We start from the raw sequence: 18921 nt of genomic DNA on the forward strand, positions 1-18921 counted from the left end.
TTGTCCTCCCTGCAGCCCCTCCCCTCTCTGGGAGTCAGTGCTCAGAGGTGGGGCCGGGGCAGCTGGGTGGGGGTGGCCCTGGGAGGCCTAGTAGTCTTTGGTCTGGAGGCCCTGGGTGTCCTCACCACAGGTGTGACAAGGAGACCAAGGAGAGGTGACACCAACCCAGCCCTCAGTGAAAGGGTGTGTGGCTTGGCCCTTGGGCCCGGCTGGCTGGATCCTGTGCCGAGGGCTGGGCTCATAGGGGATTCCCTCTGCTGGCATTCCCCGCTCTGCTGGCATCCCCTGTCATGGGTTTCCACTCCTGCATCAAAGTGCAGTCACCAAGATGATGACTTCATGGGATCAAAGCCTCCCAGCTTGGCAGTCTCTTCCCCAGATGCTCTGGAAACCAGCCAAGACAGCCCAGGCAGGCTTCCTGGAGGAGGAGGTCCTGGAGTCAGGTCAGAGGGAACAGCCCAGCCCAGGCACCTGTGGGGAGGCTGCAGACAGTGATAGTGACAACCAAGGGCTTGGGGAGGGGCCAGAGAATCCACTTCCAATATTAGCCCCAGCCTTGGCAGCTGTGTACCTTGGGAAAACAACACGACTGCTGCAGGCCTCGATGTCCTCATCTGTAAAATGGGATGATGACAGACCTGGAGGTGGCCCTTCAGGCCCTCACCCACCGTGGACCAGGGGAAGATTCCGCTGCTGGCAGCATGGGCCTGGGAGAGGAGACAGGGCTGCTCACATTTGCCTTCCCCTCTGAAGAGCGGGACTCGGGAAAATACTCCTTGACCTGAAAAAGCCTCAACTGGACGCTCCTGTGGGTCCGTCACAGATACAACTTTGCAAATCAGATGTGACAGGGAAATGTGTGCCGAGATGGTGGCCAGCTGCTGGGCTGTGGGGGAGGGGCTGCTGAGGGACCCACACGGCCTCCTCCGAGAACAGACGCCTCTGCCAGGCCATGTGGAGCGCAGGTGTTCGGGGTCGGCCGCTCTTGGATTAAAGTCACACACACACACACATATGCCAGGTGCATACACTCAAACTCACATGTGCATGTACAGACATGCAGAAACTCAGACACACTCATACATGGTTACATGCACACACTTGCACACACGCGCTCACAGAGACACACACAGACACACCCACACAAGGACACACTGGGAGGAAGTGTTCAGGATTGGAGCCCAAGCCAGGTCCAGGTCCATGAATGCCCCTTCCTTCCTTCTCCCTTTAGGTCTTGCCATAGTGAAATGATGCTAAGAACCCCTGCTTTTGGGGGATTTTGAAAAAATAATTTAAAAAAGTATTTGCACTGTGATTGGCACCTAGGAACAGCTGAAGAGGCCCACCCACTCCGGCTGTCCCCTGCCCCTTTCTTCCACTCCAGGGTGGCTGCTAAGGTCCCTGACCATGGAAGGTGGGCACATGGGTGGCGAGCTGGCCTCCACATCTGGGAGGTGCAGCGCTGTGGCTGTCCGCCAGGAGCTGGCTCTGTGATAGCCCAGGAATCTGTGTCAAGTCACGGAGGGCCCCTCACAGCCTCTGGGCAGGGACACAAGTCCCTCCCCGCAAGCCCAGAGACCTCCTTTCCCAATGGGAGAAACCAGCAATGCGAGAGGAGTGCCGAGAACCCCTCTTTCTGTGGTGAGTGGGGGACTCACATGGTTCCCATGACGGGGACCCTTTGGCTGGGCTCTTCATACAGGTTGACCCCTCGGCCCCTGCGGCCAGGGCACCCGAGCCCGGACTCACCCCATCACACCTCTCACTGAGAACAGGTTGCACTTGTGCCCCAACTCTTCCCCTTGGTGAATTCCTCTTGGGGCTTCTTGCCTCCGAATCTGTCCTCCCCAGGTGTCCTCCACTGTCACCCTCCAGTGGGATGCATCAGGGCTGGGGCAGCTTTTCCCCGGGCATGTTCTCAGGCCCGGGCTGCAGACAGGACACGGGGAGAACGCGTCCACCTTCACTCCCCAGCTGCCTGCTGCAGACACCTGGTCACCTGGGCACTAGAGGATGGGTCTAAGCCCCGGACTGTGAGTTCCCCAAGGGAGGCTCTGACTTGGGTCCTTTCTGTACCTTCAGGGCCCTCTTGAGGCCTGGTGCAGGGCTGGCGTCAGTGGACACGTGTTGAACGAGCGCTGAATGCTTACGTTCCTCCTGGGTGGGAACCCACCTCCCACCAGGAAACTGCTCTCATCTTCTTAGTGGCCGCCTGCCCCACTGAGCCCGAATCAGGAAGGAATCCTCGGGCTTCCTCTGGGCAGGCTTGGGAAAGGTTCCTGCCTGGTCCCCGGGTTCCCCCAGCATCTTGCACGGATGCAGCTCACTCCACCAGTGCCTTCCCCTGCCGGGATGCAGACGCTGTTTATAAATCTCAATTAACAAGCCTGCTGCAGTCACAGATACTGGTTGGAGCCCAAACTGTGGCTCATCTCTGTCGATCAGTATATCTTACCCTGCCCTGAAAGTGATGAGAAGGCAGAGCCGTGCATCTCACCCGATTCTTTGTCTCCACATTGTACATTTCTTGTTCTGGTTAACAACTGCAGACCGCTGGCTCCCGCTGGGCCGGGCCCTCCCTGTGTAGGCTCTCAGTGGATCTTCCCAGCAGCCCTGTGAAGGAGGTTATTTCTGTCCCCATTTCACAGATGGGTCCTCAGAGAGACTGAGAGATTCACCCAAAGACCGTGGCCTGGGGACTCACGGTGCAGCTCAGCCCAGGCTGGTGGGGTGTGTGCCCCAGGCCTCAGCCTCCTGAGCCCAGGGGGACATGAATCCCCCAGCCTCACCTCCCCCAAAGGTAACTGTGAGCACCCCTCCCCGCCATTTCAGGGCCGTCCCGTGGCTGTCCTTGGCCTAGTCCCAGGAGGAGGGGCTGGATTGACAGAAGGAACAGGAGGCTGCACCTCATGGGCCAAGCCTGGGGACTTACACACACCCCATGGCGGTCCCTGCATCGTCAGGTGATTGTTATCTCTTAGGAACCGGGGTGGGGTACAAATCAGTCAAAACAAAACAGAAATGATGGTTCACCAGCACTTCGGGAGGCTGAGACAGGAGGATCACTTGAGTCCAGGAGTTTGAGACCAGCCTGGGCAACATGGCAAGACCCTCGTCTCTACAAAAATAAAATAACAAAATTAGCCAGATGTGCTGGCGTGCACCAGTGGTCCTAGCTACTTGGGGGGCTGAGGTTGGAAGATCACTTGAGCCTGAGAGGTCGAGGCTGTAGTGAGCCATGATTGTGCTACTGCATTCCAGCCTGGGTGACAGAGTGAGACCCTGTCTCCAAAAAAAAAACCAAAAACAAACACAAAATGTGGTTCAGCTAGCGGAGGCTTCTCTCACCCAGATGCACAGATGGGGTGACAGTCTAGCCATCATACGTATGTCAGTTTTGTAAGGGGCATGACAAACCTTGTCCTCGAACCCACTTAGACAGGTAACAGCACTGGCTTAGCTCCTGTAACTCAACGTTTATGGGCAGGCTCCATTCCAGCCGCCCAGTGGGGAACTTTACTTCCTCCTCTCCAGGAACCTGCCCCGCCAGAGTGGTGTCAGGTCTCTCAGGTGACACTGAGGCTAGGGGGCCCTGGTCCCTGAGTCAGCTGCTGGCGGGTTGCTGTGGGAGCAGGACCTGGGCCTGCCCATGGCTCCTATGGCCCGGGGCCCCCTCTGCTCCCAGTCCTGCCAGGACCCCTCCCTGCCTCTCTGCCAGCCCTAGCACTCACATGTCACCACTGCACTCACATGTCACCACTGGCTCTCAGCAAGGCCAGCCAATTCACCCTGGAAGTCACCTCCTCTGTGGAGCTGATAACCTCTTTTCCTGTGAATTCACCCAGAACACCTGTGTATGAACTCTAAACTTGCTCCCATTTTGGGCAAGGAGACCGGCACGGATAAGCATGACAAAGTCACCTGCCAGCAAGTGGCCGCACTAGGATCTGAGCCCAGGCCGTGCAACTGCAGAGCCCCTGTCCCTGTCCCCTCAGCCATCTGGGCGTCTCCCAGCCTGGGCTGTGCAGCAGATCCTTGGGTCTCCCAGGGACGCCACCAATCATAGCCACGTTTCCCAGCAGGAAAATCAAGACATTTGACATCTCCCCAGGATTCCAGCGTTTGTCCAGAAGAGTAACTCTCAAGATGAGATGGGCATGGTGGTTTAGGGTAACCTTGCTTCTAGAACTTTCCCTCGTAATTTACAGCCTCCCCTAGCCCTTTTCTGCAATGTACATCAGCTAAGCCCTTAAAATAGTCAAGGGCTTGAAGAATGCTAAAAATTTAATGTATGTTAAAAGGGAATTAAATTCTAAACTAAAATTTACATGGAAATATGACATTAAAATATTTTTAGCTTTTCAGGAAGCTGGGGGCTGGAATGCTGTAATATAGACAAATTTTATCATTTTAGAAAGAATTAGCCTCAGTTTTTCTTACATTCATGGAGTTAATGCATAAAGACGTGCGTCCTGCCTGGGGCTACTATGTGGAGGCAGGAAGGGGTAGGGAGGGGAGAGCCGGCAGTGGGGCCCTCCAGAGGGAGGGCACAGGTGTTACGTGGGCCCCACAGCTTCCCTGGAGGGCTGGGGCTGCCCCAAGGCCTGAGGTCCTGCGACCAGTGTGTTTGGGGTGAGGGCCTGGGTTTCCCTAGTGTGTGCCAGGCCCATGCATATTATCTCATTTACTTCCCATGCAACTCCCTGGAGGTGGGATTCTCTCCCAGTTGCGCAGATAAGAAAATGGCTCAGAGAGGTTGAGTCATGGGTCTGCGGTCATACAGCACAGAGGTGGATTTTCATTCCTTCTCCAGACCCTCAGCTCAGTGATCAGTCTTGGTGCTGTTTGAACATCCGCTGCCCGTCTCCTGGGAGTCTGGGGGATCTGGCTTCCAAGAGGGGGGCAGGTGGGGAGTGGCACAGAGTAGACAGTGAGAGGCTCTGGGGTGAGACTCTGGGCTCCTCTACCTGCCAGCTGCGAGCCCATGACCCACAGGGTGACGAGCCCATCTGCAAAGCCTTCAAATGCCAGAGGTCAGGGGTCAGGGAGGCCGTGGGACTTGGTGGTCCCAGCAGGGGGCGCTGGTTGAGCGACTGACCCAAGGAATCCCCAATCAGAGGAGCCTGTTACCACCTCTGCTTTACAGATAGGGAAACTGAGGCTCAGAGAGATTAAAGACCGTATCCTCAATACCAGTCAGGCTAGCCAAGGGGAGGGCCAGGATTCCTACCCCAGGCTATGTGGCTTTAGGGCATTGCTGTGTCCTGGTGGCCTCCGGAGCCCCCAGACCTCCTGGGTGGTGGCCGCCGAGAGGCCCAGTGGGCAGCCCTTTCCAGCCCGGCTGCAGGCACTGATGCTGGGGCAGGAGAGGGGCTCAGGCAGCCGGCTCCAGCCCCAGGAGAAATCCAGCCAGGGCAGGGGGGCTGGCGTGGGCGGAAATGACCATTCACTGCCTGGCGGGCACCCCCGGCTGCCACACTTCTGGGAGTCACTCATTGGCAGTTAAAAATCTGTTGTGACTTGTCAGAAAAATGAATAAATGGGCACATTATTTTTTCATTCCAGACCTCAGCATCTGTTTGTCTAATCAGGAAGGAGAGTGGGGAAGTCGGCCAGGGCTGCCATGTACCTTTTATGCAAGTTTTCCTCTGTCAGAGGAGTTTAAATGGGTAATGAACAGGCCGTGGTGATTTGAAATATAATCCCATTATGCTGACGAGATTACCGGGCTTCGAGACTTCACAAATCACTCTTACGGCTTTTATCGAGAACATGGAACACCGCCCTGTTGGGATTTTGCATTTAGGCAGAGGTGTTTGGTGGGAACACAACGCGACGGGTTTAACTCTTTCCTTCTCCCTGGCTGCTTTCTGAATAGCAGGGGCCTCTGAAGGGCTTCTGTGGAGCCTTCAGAATCCAGGGTGTTTGGGCTCCAAGGGCCAAGACAGAGGTCCAGAGAGGCTGGGGGATGGCTGGGTGGGGGTGGGAGGCCAGAGAGCAGGACCCTGGGCCAGCTCCACCACTTTCCAATGGCCTGGCCTCAGTTTCCTCATCTGCAAAATGGGAATTAGGTGGGCATGAGAATAATGGAGAAAACAGTTAATTCATAACTAACATGAGCTGCTCAATAGCAGGTGGGAGGTGGGTGCTGATAAAAGAATAGAAAGTCCTAACGTGTGGCCCGGCACGGTGGCTCATGCCTGTAATCCCAGCACTTTGGGAGGCCAAGGCGGGTGGATCACGAGGTCAAGAGATCGAGACCATCCTGGCCAACATGGTGAAATCCCGTCTCTACTAAAAATACAAAGATTAGCTGGGTGTGGTGGTGTGCGCCTGTAGTCCCAGCTACTCGGAGGCTGAGGCAGGAGAATCACTTGAATCTGAGAGGCAGAGCTTGCAGTGAGCCAAGATTGCGCCACTGCACTCTAGCCTGGGCGACAGAACGAGACTCCATCTCAAAAAAAAAAAAAAAAGTCCTAACGTGCTCGTTTGTCATGTGGGGTGTGTCACTGAGGCCACACGCAGCAGCATTTTAGGGGCAGGCAGATGGGTGTTTTCATTTCAACAGTTATTTAATGTGCACCAGAACACACGTGCAGCACACCAACCCCATGGCTTCATGGCTGTTCTTGCTTAGGATGGTTAAGGCAGACAATCACGTTAGCCTGGATCGTAAAGGGAAAATAATAAATCATAGATGAGGTGCCACCTTGGGGTGGGGAGCCTGTGAACAGTGATGTTGGGGAGCATGGAGTCACCTCTTGGTGGCAGACATTACAACTGTTTCCCAAACATCTGTGCCCTTCAATGCCTGGGCGGTGGTGCTGCCTGTCCTCTTGGAGTAGGTGGCACCGTGCGGTGGGTTCTGGCCAATGGGATGTGCGTGGGAATGAGAGGTGCCTGTGTCTCTTTCCACCCTTAGCATTTTGCCATTGCTGCCCCGTTCTCTGGCCCTCCTGCCCCAGTCCCAGTCTTTGTGGAAGCCCCCGGAGGTCGTGGGGACCCGCAGCTGGCTTCGTGTGGAGGGAGTGAGCTTCTACTCTGTGAAGCCGCAGCATAGCCTGGCAGGGCCTGGCCAGGAACTTCACCCCGCCCTCACCATGCCCCTCTGAAGGAGCTGGTACTGTCTCCCTTTAACAGAAGAGGAAACTGAGGCTTAGGGAAGTAGAGTAACTCACCCAAGGACACATCTACTGGGAGACAGCGCTGGTGCCCCATCCTCCTGGCCTTGGCTTAATAACCCATCTTGTCACGGGAGTCTTGGAGCCCCAGGAGGGGAAGGGGCTTGTTCAGGTCAGAGGGTGCGCAGAGGTCCATGAAGAAGCTGGGAGGGGCCCCCTCCAGCAGGGTCCTATGTGAGTGTCCCCAGCCCCCACCAGCCTACCCAGGCTGTGCCTCATACCTCAAGCCTTTGCCCACTGCCCTCTCCTGCCTCCCTGGCACCTTCCAAGTGCACGTGGGCCGCCCGCATGCAGTTCACAGTGGTGTGGCCAGAGGGCCACTCGCCCCCACCTCTTGGCCTGTCTTGACGGCCGGGTTTGATCTTCGCTCGCCTCTACCCCTGACGTTCTGCAGTCCCTGATCTGGGGAAATGGGGGGCCCTAAGAAGCAGCTGGAAGGTGCTCAGGAACGTGTTGGGGTAGGGATCACCTCCCAGCCTTTTAATCCACGCAGAGGAGACAGAGAGACATCCCTGCGGACCCCACACAGCTGAGGAGTAACCGAGGCGTGGTGCACTTTGGTCCTGGGGGCCTGGATAGGAAGTGTCTGGAGGCAGCTGCCGGCTCAGGGCCAGGGCCAGGAATGCGCTGTGCAGAGGCTGGGGATGCAGGGCTACAGGCTGGGCCCGGGCCTCAGAGGTGGGGGCGAGTATGGCCCGAAGCAGGCAGCGCCTGCTAAGAATGACCAAACTGGCCAACAAGGGAAAGCTCTGAGTTGAGCAGCAGTAAGCGCTCCACTGCCAGAGGTACGCAGGCAGAGGCTGAAGACTCTGGGCTGGAAGTGTCTCTGGGCTGGGCTAGACGAGCTCACAGCATTCTCAGCTCTTAGGACCTTCCCTCAGAAGCAGAGAGGCTCTGGCAAACAGAAACCACTGGAAGCAAGGCTGGGCTCCCACGATGCTGAGACATTTAGGACATGCTTTAGAAGGGCCTGCTGGGCCCTCTAATCCAGCACCTTCATTTTCAGCTCAGGAAAATGAGGGCCCAAGAGGCAGGAACCAGCGTGGAGCCACACGGCTGCCACCTGTGGAGGGCAGAGCCCAGTGGTCAAGAGCAGGGCTACCGTGTCCGCCAGTCATTCATGGTGAGTCGGGCCAATGAAGAGTGGCCCTTCCAGTTCCCGAGTCCTGACCCCTGAAATGGAGGTGGTGACGGGACCTGACGGAGGCTGCCTGTGCAGGTTTCGTTACTGTTAATGTTTACAGACGGCAGCGCACAGCGGGCCCTTGGAAGAGGAGGGCGGCTCCCAGGGGCCAGCGAGGCCAGGGCTCCCGGGACCCACTGCCCAGGCCTGCCAGGCAGCCCACGCCTTGCAAGTCCTCCACCGAGTTCAGAGGCCCAGTCGTGAATTATCATTAACGCTGTGACTTTTCACATCGTCTTGGGCAGGGGCCACACCGGGGCCAGGTCAGGAGACCTGGTGGAAAGCAGAAGTGGGGCCCATCAGTCACTGCCGTTATCTCGGGTGTGCCGAGCTCCTCCTGCCTTGCCCAGCCTGTGCCGGGGAGAGTGTGAGATGCCTGTGTCCTAGAGCTCATGGTCCTGTCTTTAGAGATCTAGGTCCAGGGTGGGGGAGAGGGGCTGAGGGAAAGCTGAATGCAGAGTCTTGATCTGTGCTGGGCCTGGGCGGTGGCTGCTGTGTTCCCTTTTCCACTGTTCCTTCACCTGGACACATGTGTTTGTGTAAACTGAGAGCGTTGCATTTCACAGTAAGAGAAGGGTGTTGATCTTGTGGCTGAAGCAGGTGATGACTTTGGTGTCACCCCTGAGTGAAGAGGGCCAGCCTTTCATGCTTAGCACCAAAGAGGCCCCGGTGCATTTCAGAGATGTTGCTTCCTCGTCAACTGCTGGCAAATGCCACCACCTAGGAGGCTCATGGCAGAGTTATGGTTTTTGGCATCACAAACTCCAGACTTCAGAACTCAACGCAATATGCGAAAGTGGGTATTTATATGACTTTTATTTTAATATCATTTTAATATTGAATATGTCACAAGATTTAATGACCAAATTAGTCATTTACATTTTTCAAAGTATCTGAATATAAAATTGCTAAAAATTCAAATACAGATAGCAAGCTACAAATATTTCTTTTGTTTTTGGGTGGGGGGTAGGAATGGAAGACATTAGAAAAGGATGCTCCTGTCGGCTGAACAAAGATCAGAATGAAAGAAGAATTCATCAACAAGACCCCTTGTGCAAAGAAATACACTCAGCTTTAAGATGCTGTTTTAGACACATCTCTTCCTGTACAACAATTTAAAAAATGTTTCTAATGCAGGTCCTCAGTGAAACACTGGTCCCCGGCCCTGGCTGGGGACAGTAAGAAAGGACATCACCGCAGGAGGGACACTGAAGAGGCTGTCGAGGACCGCAGAGGCATCTGGTGTGGCCAGAGGCGTGGTGTCAGGGGCGTCTGATCCCTTGCCTGTTCCCACCCAGGGAGCCGGATGGCACGGACACAGGTCTCCCTCCGCTCACCCCTCCCCTGAAATGTGAGAAACAGCAGCTTTCCGCCTGCTTGAACAAGGAGGCAGGCACGGTAAGGAGAAGAGGAAAGGGGAATGCGGCCCCTTCCAAGGCAGCGAAGCAGAGACGATTCCAATCCTGGGAAAATCCACATGCAGGTGGAACTGCCAGCTGAAACCTACACTTGCTACTTAAGAAACGGAAAGACCACGTCTGGCTGGGAGTGCAGTGTGCCTGAGGACCAGCCATTGCCCCTCCTCTGGCACCCCCACACTGTCCACGCAGCTCCTGGGCTCTGAGGTGAGAAGCTGGGGTGTGCTGAAGGGGAAAGTGACACGGCCTTGGACACACCACTAGGTCTCTGTTCCTAACTTTTAGTAAGACACTACCCTCGAAGCAAATGCACTCATTTAAACAAATGGCATAGTTAAAACTATTGACTAAGACCTAAACATTTCTTCTGAGAAATCGAACCATAGCTTTTCCAATCTGCCTGTTCAATATGGGAACAGACTTTAAAGAGAATAACATAATCCTCTGCCCCAAAGAATGGTCCATCATACCAACCATGATAAAGAGTACACCTGTTTATTAAAAGGAAAAACAGAAATGTACATTTATTGTTCTTTGTTTGCTTTAAGAAATTTGATCAAGTTGCAAGGAAATGTGGGGCACGGCTCTGTACATCCTCGGGCAGGGTGGCAGGCAGTGAAGGTGGCTGGGTGGCACGTGGCTCCTCTAGGGGGTGGTCTGACCCCCAGGCATCGCTGATCAAAGCCACTGCCAAGCAGGCTTCCGTCCCATGGCAATGTCCCCAGCGCTCCCTCCTAGGGGCCCCCTGACACCTTCCCCGAGAGCCTACCTGCCCTGTGCCAGTGAGCCAGAGGCTGGCCTCCCCCGGACGACTTCAGGACACTGGGTGGGCTCTAGGGCACCTGGCCCTGGCAGGCAGGCTCTGAGCTACGGAATAGATTGAGGCTGGAGGCCAGTGTCACTGCTGCCCGGATTTCTTCTCCTTCTGGAAGCTGAAGCTCGTACGTCTGTTCAGTTTTCTTTGTTTTTGAGCAAAGTAGTCAGCCCGGGCAGTGCTTGCTCGCGATTCCAGGATGTAGTTAACCTAGAAGCAAGAGCACACAGCCCGGTCACCTTGCCAGCTGCTCCCTACCCACCCAGGGCATTGGAGGGGGTGGCAGGGAAGGCCCTGACCTGGGCCGGGTGCCTCAGGGCCAGGTGCTGTCGTGTGGAAGGAGTCCAGTCATCACAGCAACCTGGCAGTGGCTGGGCCCAGAGCCTCCGCTCTACAATGGGAAAACAGAGGCTTGGAGAAGCCAAGTGGCCAGTCCAGGCTTCCCAGTCGGTGAGCAGCGAGCTCTTCAGGTTCCAGAGCCTGTGCTCCCTCCTGACGTGAGCCACTCCCGGAGGGCTGTACCCTGGGCTGCCTGGCTCTGCCTCTCACCTGCTGTGTGACCTGGACAAGTGCAGAACCTCTCTGAGCCTGCCTTTCCCTGTGTGAAGGCAGAGAACACAGGGATGAAAAGCAAACCAAGACAGGCTCTCCATCCAGCCTCCCACGAGCCAGGTGCAGAGCTTCCCACCACAGTGCTTCCTTCAGGGCTCATGAGTGCCCAGCCAGGCAGGGCTCACTTGACAAAAAGGAAAGAGGCTCAGAGAGGGAGGCCAAAGTGGCCTAGGCCACGCGGAAGTCAGGGTGAGAGCTGTGAGGGGGGCTGAAAGAGCCCTGGGTGAAGGGCGGGGCTGCCTACTGGGCTCCTCTCAGGCCTTTTGCATGCTGCTGCTTCCACGAAGCCCTGGGAGTCTGCCCAGAGTCACATGTGCATCTTCCACTCTGTGTAGCAGCTGTACCGCCAGGCGCTTCCCCAGCGCTACAGCCCTGAGACTTGGTCCTGGCCCTGGGGAGCTTGCTGCCTGGTGAGTGAGTGTCCAGCAGCAGAACCAGCACTGCAGCAGGCAAAGAGGAGCACCAAGGAATGGGGCTGGGTATCAGGGAGGTGTGGAGGAGGGAAGGCTTCCAGAGGAAAAGAGTGAGCTGGCTTTTGAGGGATACATAGGAGTTTTTGAGTGCACAACGGGGAGGAGAGACACAGCATGCATCAAGGCACAGCAGGGGCACACCGCAAGGGAGTGTGTCCCTGGAACTGCGAGAGCTTAGCTGGCTTAGTGAAATGAGGTGGCAGGAGCCAGGGAGGGGTGCTACAGTGGGATGCACACGCCCCAGTGCAGAGGACAGCCTGTGCCTGGGCATGGGCGGCAGCAGCAGTGTGAAATCAGTGGTGGCAACTGGCACTGCTCGGAATCTTCACAATGACCTTGAGACAGATGCCACTGTCATCCCCATGCACAGGTGAGGAAGTCAAGGCCAATGACAATAATATCATTTAGTCAAGGAAACAAAGCTAGAAGGTGTCAGGCGCTTGGCAAACACCCCTTCCTGCTCCGCAGCCCCTCACCTCCTCTGCTTCGGGTTTTGGTGAACAGACGCTATTTCTCTTCACCTGCAAGTACCTAAAAGTTTTGACTAGAAGGCTGAATATTTCTGACAAGAGAGGCCAGCCACTGCCTCTGCTGATTCTATTCCGAGGGCCATGTGTCCTGTGCCAGAGGGAGAGGAGCTTCTGCTGACTCCGAGAAGGAACCAGAGCGCTCCCGGGGGAGGCAGCGCGAGATGGCAACGCCTCAGATGGCCGAGGCTTCAACACTGTCCCTCCCAACTTTCTGCTCTGCTGGTTGGAGCAGCAGGCGTTAAAGGCTGGTGCGTGAGTACAGAAGGCCTGACACGCTCTGCCCGCTGCCTCGCCAAGTTACCAGCTGAGAGCAATAAATCATGAGGACCGCAGGGCCAGGTTGATGATTTGGGACAATACAATGTATGGAAATAAGAGGTTTTATCATTCTTAATAAAAGCAATCTTTGGATTATATTGTTTGCACACTGAGCCAACCTAGTGTTTTCAGTGTACTTTTGGCACATATAACTTGACAAAAGCATTTTAAAATGATCCTTAACAAGCCAACTATTTCCCAAATTTATTATCTTCAGTGCTTTGTGATAATCACATAGATAATTTTAATGGAAGATTAATGTAATAATCAAAAGGTAAAAACGCCCTTTGGTCTGCCATTAGCTGGTTAATATGCTGTGGCTTAAAACTTGCACAATTTTATGCACTATAGAGTGTTTCACTTTCAATGCATTTTACAGCTTAAGGCATAAAAATATAGGGAGTTTTCATGGTCAATAAAGCCACAGCCTCCATCACTCGATCACGAGAAGAACCTGATTTGAAGAGCCCGACAATTCCTCTGAGATTCATCTCAAAGCCTGTGGAATTAGGGGCCACCCATGGCTTAGCTCAGTGACATCTTGGTGGGAAGAGGGCAGCTCTGGAGCTTCTCGGGCCAGGTTCAAGTAGAGGCTCCACCCTTGTGTGCTCTGTGACCTTGGGCCTCCATCTCCTCTTCTATAAAATGGGGACAATGTCTACATTCTGGAGGGCGGTCAGGAAGATTAAACAAGATAATGGACATTAGATGTACTGCATGTAGCTGGTGTTCAATAAATGGGAGACGTTCCTATTTCTACAAGCGCAAAAAGCTTGATGGAGGCTTTGCTTGTTCATGATCGTTTATTTGACATCAGATTGTGGCTCTTATTTCCTCCCTTCAATTTCCATCTAAGCTCTCATTTTATGTAAAATTCCTGAATTCTAGAACAACAGCATGCATTACTAGAGTCTAAACTGACTCCTCAAGAGCTTCTGATGGCAACAACATTTCTGCCAAGTTCCCGGACACAGAGCTGGGCTTCCATTGCTTGGTACTGGTGCAAAGCTCACAAAGACACACTCAGGACACTGCAGGAATGGTGGATAAAACTAAGTATTCCAATTGCTATAAAAATCAGAGATGGGGACGGGCATGGTGGCTCACGTCTGTAATCTCAGCACTTTGGGAGGCTGAGGTGGGCAGATCACTTGAGGCCCAGAGTTCGAGACCAGCCTGGCCAATATGGTGAAACCCCGTTCTCTACTAAAAATAGAAAAAAATTAGCTGGGCTTGGTGGCAGGTGCCTGTAATCCCAGCTACTTGGGAAGCTGAGGCAGGAGAATCACTTGAACCCGGGAGGTGGAGGTTGCAGTGCTCAGAGATCACACAACTATACCCCAGCCTGTGCAACAGAGTGAGACTCTGTCTCAAAAAAAAAAAAAGTCAGAGGTGGGAGAAGTACTCTCTCATCTTCCATCAGGCTCATGATCATTAGCTCTAAGTAAATCAGGCCTGGGTATGCTACAACTCTTCTGGAGTCTTGTGCATGATGCAATATTTCTGCAAATATTTTGATACGGAAACAGACACTTTAGGGAAGGTGACAGACCTCAGGGATTTTGCAGAGAAGCATCTGCTTCGAGGGAGCATTTGGACCTGTAAAATGATTTCTCTGCACTTGATCTTCCACAGTCTCATACTGAAGTCATAAACCTGTGTTTCTGTCATCAATCTGCTGTTGTGAAAATTATTTTGATGTCAAACACGGGATTATAATTTTACTAGAATCCTTCTCAAGTCTTGAATATTTTAATGCTGGCTATAAAAAAAAAGAAAGTCCAGCCCCTATTGGGGTAATGGAATATTTCTCTGCCAGGTCCCTGAACACTCTGCACAAGGGGCCTGTGCTGTCTGTGATGCTCCAGTGGGTAACTGGAAGCTCACTGGCTGCAAGCACCCCCAGGCAGGCCTGTGTCCCCACTCCTTGGTCCAAGTGGGGGGCTCTGATCAGGCTGGTCTATGAACCCTCTCCCTTTCATCCAGCTAATCATGCTACTCTGTCTGCTCCAAATTATCCTTCCAGCTGCTCTTTTAAATTGCCACCTACTCCTTTTGAAAATCTTTTGCAGCCGTGGGGAATGTGTCTCAATATATTCCTGGATCGCAATTCTATTTCGTTGAAATCTCCCACTCAACTCTTAGGTCATGCATATCTGGGGAATTAAAACACAAGCCTGAAATCTGTCAAATCTGGGGGCAAGTTCTGGTTCTGCCAACTTACCAGAGTCATGATCCTGGCTCTGCTACTTTATTCCTGAGCCTCACTTTTCATCTGGGAAATGGGAACAACTTTATCCCATGATCTCACAGAGCTGTGAAGATGCACTGTGATGGGACACGCGGAGCCTGTGGCCCAGGTCCTGCACCGGGCAGTCCCTCAGCATATCTTCGCTACTTCTGCTCTTATGTGATGACTTCAACTCTTAAGAAGAGACTGAACGATAACTTACATAGGTTTACCATGTCTCATCTGACTTGTACTCTAGCAGCCCTGGTGGGGTGGGATAGCATAGGTACCATGATCCCCACTTTACAGGTGGGGACACTGAGGCCCAGAAAGGTGATGTGACTAGCCAGGGTCACACAACTAGGGGTGGGGGAGCCCTCTCTGGTCCTCGCCCCTGCTCTGCCACAGCAGCTGCTTTTCCTATCTGATCAACCTATGGAAGATTTGGCTTGAAGAAAGCATTCTCTGCTTGGGAGAGGCTGAGACCCCTAGTCCAGGGCTACTCAGAGTGTGGTGCCCAGACCAGCGGCCAAAGCAGCAACTGGCGCTTCTTGGAAATGTACGATCTCGGGTCCTATCCCAGACCTCCCAAATCCGCAAGACCCCTGGAGGCTCCCATGCCAAGCAGAGCTCCTCTCAGCCACACTCCACTCTGCAAGGCCCTGCACAGCCTAGCCCAGCCAGCCCCCCATCCCCCTGTGCCTGCCTTGCCTCAGCCCATTCCCAGGCTGCCCGTCTGTGGTGCTTCCTCTCTCCTTACATGGTCAACATCTGTGCCTTTTCAGTCATCCTTCAGGGTTCAGCTCTCCCTGCCTCCACACCTCCACCCCAAGTCAGTTTACTGTGACACACCCACGCCTTTGAGACTAACAGTCTCTTTGTAATTTTCTGTTTTATGCCTGTTTCCTCCGGTAGAGGAAAAGCTCTCCAGGGGCAGGGACAGAGTGTCACTGTGGCATCCCAGGCCCTGGCCCGGCACATGGAAGGTGCTCAGTGAGTATACTGTTTAGGCATGGTGACATACAAGTCTAGCAGAAAGTTAGGTATGTTTAGAATAGGTTGCTAAAATCACCTTCAGCATAATTAAGGTATCTTCAAAACAATAATTTCCTCAGAGTCTGCTCCAGGAGCTTCGAGGAGCTCCTGACAATGGTTGCAGGAAAATAAACAGTACATAAAAGGAATAAACAAATACAGGAAGCGCCAGGGTTACTGGGACTGGGAGGAAACTGAAAAGGGTCCTGCTTTGACTGAAGCAGGTGCAGAGCAGCTGTGCTGGGGCTGGTGTGGCCCCTGGCACAGGCACTCACCCCCAGGTGGCTGGCAAGCCGTGACACTCCTCCTCTGCCAAACTGGGCCCGGGAGCCTTGTATAGAGCTGTGGGGCTGCGGACATGCCAGAAACAGCCTGAAGAGAAGCTGGACCCACCTACCCTGTCTCTGGTTCGAGAAGGAACACTCACCTTGAGCACAATTTCATTGACGGTAGCAGCGTCCGATTCAAAGTAGAGGTGTTTATAGTCGTGATTGCTTAGATACGTGAGTTTAAATATTGCGTGACCTGCAGAGAGAGAAAACTGTGTTGAGGGGCTGTGGTGAGTTAACTAGGGGGGGCCTCCATATGTTCTCCCCTATCATTCCAATTCGAGCGAGAGCAAGTGGAGGCTGAGCAGCACCTAGTCTTCCCAGGAGTAGTTCGTTTTCTCATTACAGGCTGGGTATAAAATGGACAAAGAGAAAATTTTAAAGACTCAACAGCCAGTTAGGTCCCATTCCACTCTGGAATGCATTCAGGGGAATGCCACGTTAGGAAGTCTTTACAGAACTGCTGCTATATGATAATTACATGCAAAAGGTGGCGTTTTTAAGGGAGAAGGCTAATTAACTCCACATTATTACTCTAAAAATAAACTAACTGTGTTTAAAGTCAGATAAATGAGCAATAGGAAGGAGAAGGGTCAATAGCCACACTATTATGAGGCGGCTCCCACAGCCTGGGCTCGTGCTGGGAGGGGACTCCTGCCTGGAGAGGGGATAGCCCAGTCTTAGACCTTGCTGGAAGCTGCTCCCAAAGGCCTCAGGTCATCTCAACCCTGGGAGGACAGGGGCAGGGCGGGGGGCCATGGAAAGCGGGCACCTCACAAAGCGACCGACTCCAGGGGGCAGAGCTTCTGAATATAAATCTGATCTAGGTCCCCATTCTCCATGCCCCGTCCTACCACCTTCAGGATGACACTGTCATTTCTGGGACTGCTTCCTGGTCTAGCCTCATCTCACTCTGCTGCCCCGACAGGCCCCAGGCTGCCAGAGTGCTGCACACTCCCACCTGCCACACCAGCCTCTACACACGTTCTTCCCCAAGCCTGGGATGTCCTCTCTCACTGACCTGCATGGGAAAGACCTGCTGATCCTGGGTGGCTCAGCTCAACTGGCACCTTCTTGGGTGAGTCTTCATAACCACACTTCTAAGCACACTTCTTGTGTGGGCCTACCACACGGTACCGTGGCCTTCCAAAGGAACCTGCTTGTCTTATCATACCTGCAGCCATGGCTGCATTATCTGGGCCTGTCCTTTTGTGTCCAGACAGGTCAATCGGATTCCCTCTTCTAAATGGAGACATAGATGCTGGGCTGTCTAAACTGGCACAAGGACTGAGAATAAGATGAGGGGCTTTGGGACTCCCAGGCTCAGACCCATGGGGACTGGCCCGGCCTATCGGCACTGTTATCCTTGGGTTCTAAGAGACCCCTGTGGCCTTCCAAGAAATTCATCTTTCTCCTTAAGCTACTGAAGTTGGTTTCCATTACTGGCAAGCAAAGGAACAGTGCCCAAGAGAGACACGTAGTCAGTATTCAGTAAACCTTCCTAGACCAAGGAGCAGCAGGTGACATCTCTAATATGGAGGTCTCCTGCAAAATGCCCAGAAATGACCTTCCCTAGTCTTTCGACAGACCTTAGTGTCTGTAAGATTAAAATTCAGCATATCCTTTCTATTAGCCCTTCTCATCCGTTGTCCTTTTAATTGAAGCAGCGGCTGGTCATAGTTATTAATTAATAATATATCACCCATATTACTGTAAGTTCACCTCTTTCCCGGAGAAATCTTCTTGGGGACTTTATTTACAGTAGCTAATTTTTCAGATCTCCAAAAATAAACTGATATATGTTGTACATTTGTGGCCAGAAAAGTTGAGCCACTGGTATTTTATCCTGGAAACATCATTATGATGTACTAATTGTGACTATAAATCCTAAATTGAAAAAATTACCTAATAATTTCTGAAAAACCTCACTTTCAGACACTCGACAAATTTAGCCTGATTCTAAATCATGCTACTAAAATGTGAGAATTCCTGACTGGAAGCTAATCACTCTGTTAACATATAAATTCTGTGTTTCTAATAAGGAGGTGGACCTTACACAGAGGCATGTGTGTGTGCGTCTGTATATATTCACATTCACAGGATCTACCCCACATCAGAATCTTGTCGGTGACATCCCTGTGTGGAGGAACAATGCAGGCACCTTTGTTGGCCATGCTGTGAACAAGCACAGCCATCTACAAAGGACACAGGGCTGTGAAGGACAAAGAGACACCCCCTCCAGGAGGCCTTCCTGCTGACAACTGGCCACGACAGACACAGACACCAGGGCCTGGGGCTAGAAAGAACCAGAAGGTCTTAGGGAGACCTGCAGACCTGAAGCTTCGGAGTTCACTGACTACTTTGATAAGACAGCTTATGGACTGTCCACACCACCTGCTCCTGCTTGTCACTGACAAAACCGAACCAAACCTCAAAGCACTAAAGCATGTTTTGCCTGAACAACTGAGACACTGTTAAAAAGGTTTCCTGCACTTTAAGCAGAGCCCAATCTATACACAGCACATGTAATATGTAGTCTGCAGGGCCTAGGAGCCTCAGAAAGGAAGCGTTGACACTGTCCCCTTGGGACTATGGTGCCTGTGAAGCATGTCAATTGTGGGCTGACAGAGGGGAGGCCTGTGGTTCATCTGCACAGTCACGTGAAAAAAACAAAAAAAATCACACCAAGCCAAGTCTCCTGAAAGGCTGCATATTTGAAACAAGTGACCCCAAATCCTCTGTCCTCTGAATTTTGAATGTATTTGGTTGCATGTGGAGGCTGTGTGTGTCCCCTGCCT

The 18921-nt window shown here is 53.1% G+C and overlaps 1 protein-coding gene across 3 annotated transcripts in view; it reads right to left on the reverse strand.

The window, feature by feature from the left end:
• Nucleotides 1-9164: 9164 nt before the first annotated feature.
• MAPKAP1 (MAPK associated protein 1) overlaps nt 9165-18921 on the reverse strand; it is a 266480-nt gene continuing 256723 nt past the window's right edge. For 2 of the 3 annotated variants that reach the window (XM_030817823.1, XM_030817824.1), the window contains 2 exons: nt 16222-16319; nt 9165-10806 (listed from right to left, as the gene is read on the reverse strand). In XM_030817823.1, the coding sequence (XP_030673683.1) occupies nt 10681-10806; nt 16222-16319 (224 nt within the window). In that variant the 3' untranslated portion in view covers nt 9165-10680. The remainder of the gene's footprint in view (nt 10807-16221; nt 16320-18921) is intronic. The other variant, XM_030817825.1, reaches the window with a different exon arrangement.

This window comes from Nomascus leucogenys, chromosome 8 (genome assembly GCF_006542625.1).
Source record: "Nomascus leucogenys isolate Asia chromosome 8, Asia_NLE_v1, whole genome shotgun sequence".
Classification (NCBI taxonomy): domain Eukaryota; kingdom Metazoa; phylum Chordata; class Mammalia; order Primates; family Hylobatidae; genus Nomascus; species Nomascus leucogenys.